This window comes from Ylistrum balloti, unplaced genomic scaffold (genome assembly GCF_031769215.1).
Source record: "Ylistrum balloti isolate Yb309-2 unplaced genomic scaffold, AGI_CSIRO_Ybal_v1 Utg371060, whole genome shotgun sequence".
Classification (NCBI taxonomy): Eukaryota; Metazoa; Mollusca; class Bivalvia; order Pectinida; family Pectinidae; genus Ylistrum; species Ylistrum balloti.
This window is the reverse complement of record NW_026782586.1, coordinates 2,348-9,610: the sequence shown is the minus strand read 5'-3', so window position 1 is coordinate 9,610 and position 7,263 is coordinate 2,348. Positions and strand designations below refer to the sequence as shown.

The following is a 7,263-nucleotide window of genomic DNA, read 5'->3' as shown; positions in this document are numbered from 1 at the left end:
TATAGAAATGGAGATGTACTGACATGATATAGAACTGGAGATGTCCCCACATGATATAGGAATGGAGATGTACCGACATGATATCTAAGTAGAGATGTACCGATATTATATAGAAATGGAGATGTACCGACATGATATCGAAGTAGAGATGTACTGATATTATATAGAAGTAGAGATGTACTGATATTATATAGAAGTAGAGATGTACCGATTTTATATAGAAGTAGAGATGTACCGACACGATGTAGAAATGGAAATGTACCGACACGATGTAGAAATGGAGATGTACCGACACGATGTAGAAATGGAGATGTACCGACACGATGTAGAAATGGAGATGTACCGACACGATGTAGAAATGGAGATGTACCGACACGATGTAGAAATGGAGATGTACCGACATGATGTAGAAATGGAGATGTACCGACACGATGTAGAAATGGAGATGAACCGACACGATGTAGAAATGGAGATGCAACGACCCGACCAAAAAGAAGAGAGGTACCGACATGATATCGAAGTAGAGATGTACCGACATTATATAGAAGTAGAAATGTTCTGACATGATATAGAAATGGAGACGTACTGAAGATGTACCGACATGATATCTAAGTAGAGATGTACCGACATTATATAGAAATGGAGATGTACCGACATGATATCGAAGTAGAGATGTACCGATATTATATAGAAGTAGAGATGTACTGACATGATATAGAACTGGAGATGTCTCTACATGACATAGAAATGTAGATGTACCGACATGATATAGAAATGGAGATGTACCGACATGATATCGAAGTAGAGAGGTACCGACATTATATAGAAATGGAGATGTACTGACATGATATAGAAATGGAGATGTACCAACATGATATAGAAATGGAGTTATAAAGAAATGATATAGAAATGGAAATGTACCAACATGATATAGAAGTAGAGTTGCACTGCCATGATATAGATTTACTAACTTGATATAGAGTTGGATGTACCGACAAGATATCGAAATGGACATGTACTGACATGATATAGAAATGGAGATGTATCAACATGATATAGAAATTGAGATTTACCGACATGATATAGAAATGGAGATGTCCCCACATGATATAGAAATGGAGATGTACCGACATGATACAGAGGTGGAGATGTACTGAGATGATGTAGAAGTACAGATGAACTGACATGATATACAAATGGAGATGTAGCGACATAATATAGAAGTAGAGATGTACTGACACGATATAGGAGTGGGGATGTACCGACATGAGAGTGGAGATGTACTGACACGATACAGGAGTGGAGATGTACCGACATGATATAGGAGTGGAGATGTACTGACACGATATAGGAGTGGAGATGTACTGACACGATATAGGAGTGGAGATGTACTGACATGATATAGGAGTGGAGATGTATCAAAGCGATAGACAGTTGGCTTTGCAAATATCGGACATTGCATCCAACGTAACCATCGCCATCGTCGTCGTCATCATAAAGGCTTAATTTCACTTTACAGTCATGTAGGTATAACTTGTATGTGAAGTCCCCTTCGTAACAATAAAATACGTATCAGTGTAAAATATCCCTGAAATTCGATTATATACATCAATGTTTAATTTCTCGTTTATAAAAATATTGATAACTTGCTACAGATTCGGACAACACTCGTGACAGTGTTGATTATACTCAACTTACTTTTTATTTTCTTGCCTGATTCCATTACATACATTATTTTGCATGTTGCGGTTGGTTTGATTTTTACCAATGTAACAGAATCTACTTCCTAACAAAAAAAAAAAAAAAAAAAAAAGGAAAATGTAGTTATCGTCACAATCCCGCACCATGGCTCACACTTTGAGGACCTGACCTTATAAATATACTGAAAGGATAAAGAAACGCAGGGTAATATTTATTTCGATATTTTGATAACGCGTTCTCCAAATAAAGTGGAACTTTGTAGATTGAGTAATTAGGTCATATTACACCTTGTCATGTATCGAAAATTTAGTCACGGTACAGTGGGCAGCTCTGGTAAATGGAGGAAGGAAAAAACAAAAATCTCGTGCACCGTGTTGTTCTGAGCTCATGCAGCGTTGGTCAAGTCACTCTTCGTTAGTCTTTATATAGACCAACTGCTTCCCTAAAATTAATTGAGAATTTGATTCGTTTTAAGAATGGCACGACTCACAGAAGTTCATATAGCCCTGATTTGTCCCCGATCGAGCATCTTTGGGACCAGTTGGATAGACAGGTTCGAAAGCGCCAGTCACCCCTTGCTACTCGAGAGCAGTTGACCAGAACTCTGATTGAAGAGTGGGAGAACATCCCCATAAGACGTATTAACGCTCTCATGAACTCTATGACCAGAAAAATAAGGGCCGTGACCACAGCAAACGGCGGACACACAAGATATTGATGACTCCGTTCAATTTCAATATCAAAATCCTATGGGTCCATTCAATTTAATCGTTAGTACCTCTAAACCAATTGTCAGATGCAAATTACAGACTTTGGAAATTTTCAAGCTTTAATTTATCTGTAAGTATACAAAATTTCGTTTTAAATGAAGCCCGATATCATACTTAATTTCTGGTTTAAAGTTTACCCTGCGTTTCTTTATCCTTTTAGTATATATTGTTTCGGCTTCCGCCCGAATTATCGGTTGTTGTTAATTTTTTACCAGTCAAAGCGAACCACTAGCAAATATTTGATTGTGTTTAGTTTCCTCTACCAGAAGTACGATACAAGTCCAAATTTCATTTGAGTATTGTATAGAAACCCTTCGTTAATAAGTAAGGGTCTATTTCCGCAAAACAATTTATTATTGACATACCCGATATTTTTAAAAGAAAGATAGCAAGACAAGCTACTAAATAAGTCTGCTAGCAATTAAGTTGTTATTTCAATTTCAACTCAATGGCGACAACAGCATTGTAATGATTCTCGGTAGGGTTATATTTATACAAGTATCTTTCCAATGAAAAAGGTGATTTTCTTTTATGTTGACTAATTAAAACTATCTTTCCCCTGAAGTCCGCGGAAGATCACTCCCGTTTACAAAATACTTTTTTGGCTGACAGTAGTTTCCACTTTGTTTCCGGTAATTGGTAAGGCCTTCTAGATGGTCTCTGATAATGAAATTACACAGGGTTACATTTCTACAATGCGATGCAATTACGTTTTATTTTCACTGCGTTGGCGAACTGGATACGACACACGATTTAATGCACCTAACCTGAAAAAACAATAAGAAAGAATGTCCTTGAACATGTGCCATTGTTTTACGATACTCTATGCTGCTTTCCTGACCGTTCCTTAACGTGCAAGACAATGTTCCTTACATCCAACAAAAGGTACTATTTGCTTTTCATAAAATTATCTTCTATAGTTCAAGCTTCATGCGTGGATATTACTCAATGCAAACTACTTAAACGGAAATAGAACAGTTTGGATTTTACGATTGGTTCAACAAGAAATATATGTCCGTCTTGAGGTCGCCAAAATAACTATCTTGCAACACATGTGAATCATACTACCATGGTCCTACACGTCCTGTCTGTAACTAGAACATGTCTGAATAATCCTAACATGGTCCTACATAACTTGTCTGTAACTCAAACACGACTGAATAATCCTAACATGGCACTACACCTCCTGTCTGTAACTCCAACACGTCTGAATAATACTAACATGGTCCTACACCTCCTGTCTGTAACTAGAGAATGTCTGAATAAACCAACATGGTACTACGCCTCCTGTCTGTAACTAGAGAATGTCTGAATAATACTAACATGGTCCTCTGAATAATACTAACATGGTCAAAAACCTCCTGTCTGTAACTAGAGCATGTCTGAATAATCCTAACATGGTCCTACACCTCCTTTCTGTAACTCCAACACGACTGAATAATCCTAACATGGCACTACACCTCCTGTCTGTAACTCCAACACGTCAGAATAATTCTAACATGGACCTACACCTCCTGTCTATAACTCCAACACGACTGAATAATCCTAACATGGTCCAACACCTCCTGTCCGTAACTCCAACACGTCTGATTAATCCTAACATTGTCCTAGACTTCCTGTCTGTAACTCCAACACTACTGGATCATCTTAACATGGTCCTACACCTCCTATCTGTAACTCCAACACGACTGAATATTACTAACATGGTCCTACATCACCTGTTTGTAACTGCAACACCTCTTGTTTGTAACTCCAACACGTCTGAATAATACTAACATGGTCCTACACCTCCTGTCTGTAACTATAGCATGTCTGAATAATACTAACATGGTCCTACACCTCCTGTCTGTAACTCCGACACGATTGAATAATTCTGACAAGATCCTACACCTCATGTCTGTAACTCCAACACGTTTTAATTATCCTAACATGGTCCTACACCTCTTGTCTGTAACTCCAACACAACTTAATTATCCTAACATGGTCCTACACCTCCTCTCTGTAACTCCAATAAGTCTGAATAATACTAACATGGTCCTACACCTCCTTTCTGTAACTCCAACACGACTGAATAATCCTAACATGGACCTACACCTCCTGTCTGTAACTTCAACACGACTGAATAATCCTAACATGGTCCTACACCTCTTGTGTGTAACTCCAACACGTCTGAATAATACTAATATGGTCCTACACCTCCTGTCTGTAACTCCAACACGTTTTGATAATACTAACATGGTCCTACACCTCCTGTCTATAACTACAACACGACTGAATAATCCTAACATGGTCCTACACCTCTTGTCTGTAACTCCAACACGTCTGAATAATACTAATATAGTCCTACACCTCCTGTCTGTAACTCAAACACGTCTGAATAATACCAACATGGTCCTACACGTCCTTTCTGTAGCTCCAACACGACTGAATAATCCTAACATGGTCCTACACCTCCTGTCAGTAACTCCAACACGACTGAATAATCCTAACATGGTCCTACACCTCCTGTCTGTAACTCCAACACGACTGAATAATACTAACATGGTCCTACACCTCCTGTCTGTAACTCCAACACGTTTTAATAATACTAACATGGTCCTACACCTCCTGTCTGTAACTCCAACACGTCTGAATAATACTAACATGGTCCTACACCTCCTGTCTGAAACTACAACACGACTGATTAATACTAAAATGGTCCTACACCTCCTGTCTGTAACTCCAACACGACTGAATTATCTTAACATGGTCCTACACCTATTGTCTGTAACTCCAACACGACTGAATAATCCTTACATGGTCCTACACCTCCTGTCTGTAACTCCAATAAGTCTGACTAATACTAACATGGTCCTACACCTCCTTTCAGTAACTCCAACACGTCTGAATAATACTAACATGGACCTAGATCTCCTGTCTGTAACTCCAACACGACTGAATAATCCTAACATGGTCCTACACCTCCTGTCTGTAACTCCAACACGACTGAATAATCCTAACATGGTCCTACACCTCCTGTCTGTAACTCCAACACGTCTGAATAATACTAACATGGTCCTACACATCCTGTCTGTAACTCAAACACGTCTGAATAATACCAACATGGTCCTACACGTCCTTTCTGTAGCTCCAACACGACTGATTAATCCTAACATGGTCCTACACCTCCTGTCAGTAACTCCAACACAACTGAATAATCCTAATATGGTCCTACACCTCTTGTCTGTAACTCCAACACGTCTGAATAATACTAATATAGTCCTACACCTCCTGTCTGTAACTCCAACACGTTTTGATAATAGCAACATGGTCCTACACCTCCTGTGTGTAAGTAGATCATGTCTGAATAATACTAACATGGTCCTACACCTATCTGTAAATCCAACACGTTTGAATAATCCTAACTCCAACACGTCTGAATAATACTAACATAGTCCTACACCTCCTGTCTGTAACTGACTACAACCTACACCTCCTGTCTGTAACTCCAACACGACTGAATAATACTAACATGGTCCTACACCTCCTGTCAGTAACTCCAACACGACTGAATAATCCTAATATGGTCCTACTCCTCTTGTCTGTAACTCCAACACGACTGAATAATCCTAACATGGTCCTACACCTCCTGTCAGTAACTCCAACACGACTGAATAATCCTAATATGGTCCTACACCTCCTGTCTATAAATCCAACACGACTGAATAATACTAAAATGGTCCTACACCTCCTGTCTGTAACTCCAACACGACTTAATTATCCTAACATTGTCCTACACCTCCTCTCTGTAACTCCAATAAGTCTGAATAATACTAACATGGTCCTACACCTCCTGTCACGTCTGAATAATACTAACATGGTCCTACACCTCCTGTCTGTAATTCCAACACGTCTGAATAATACTAACATGGCCCTTCACCTCCTGTCTGTAACAAGAGCATGTCTTAATAATACTAACATGGTCCAACACCTGTCTGTAACTCCAACACGACTGAATAATCCTAACATGGTCCTACACCTCCTGTCTGTAACTCCAACACGACTGAATAATCCTAACATGGACCTACACCTCCTGTCTGTAACTTCAACACGACTGAATAATCCTAACATGGTCCTACACCTCTTGTATGTAACTCCAAAACGTCTGAATAATACTAATATGGACCTACACCTCCTCTCTGTAACTCCAAAACGTCTGAATAATACTAATATGGACCTACACCTCCTCCCTGTAACTCCCTCACGACTGAATAATACTAATATGGACCTACACCTCCTGTCTGTAACTGAAACACGTTTTAATAATACTAATATGGTCTTACACCTCCTGTCTATAACTACAACACGACTGAATAATCCTAACATGGTCCTACACCTCTTGTCTGTAACTCCAACACGACTGAATAATCCTAACATGGTCCTACACATCTTTTCTGTAACTCCAACACATCTGAATAATACTAACATGGTCCTACACCTCCTGTCAGTAACTCCAATAAGTCTGAATAATCCTAACATGGTCCTACACCTCCTGTGTGTAAGTAGATTATGTCTGTATAATACTAACATGGTCCTACACCTATCTGTAAATCCAACACGTTTGAATAATACTAACATGGTCCTAGATCTCCTGTCTGTAACTCCAACACGACTGAATAATCCTAACATGGTCCTACACCTCCTGTCTGTAACTTCAATAAGTCTGACTAATACTAACATGGTCCTACACCTCCTTTCAGTAACTCCAACACGACTTAATAATCTTAATATGGTCCTACTCCTCTTGTCTGTA

The 7,263-nt window shown here is 39.1% G+C and overlaps 1 protein-coding gene across 1 annotated transcript; it reads left to right on the top strand.

Moving 5' to 3' along the window:
• Positions 1–229: 229 nt before the first annotated feature.
• Positions 230–562, top strand: LOC132560417 (uncharacterized). The gene has a single exon (XM_060225083.1). It carries the CDS (start codon positions 230–232, stop codon positions 560–562), a length of 333 nt encoding a protein of 110 aa, XP_060081066.1.
• Positions 563–7,263: the final 6,701 nt, after the last annotated feature.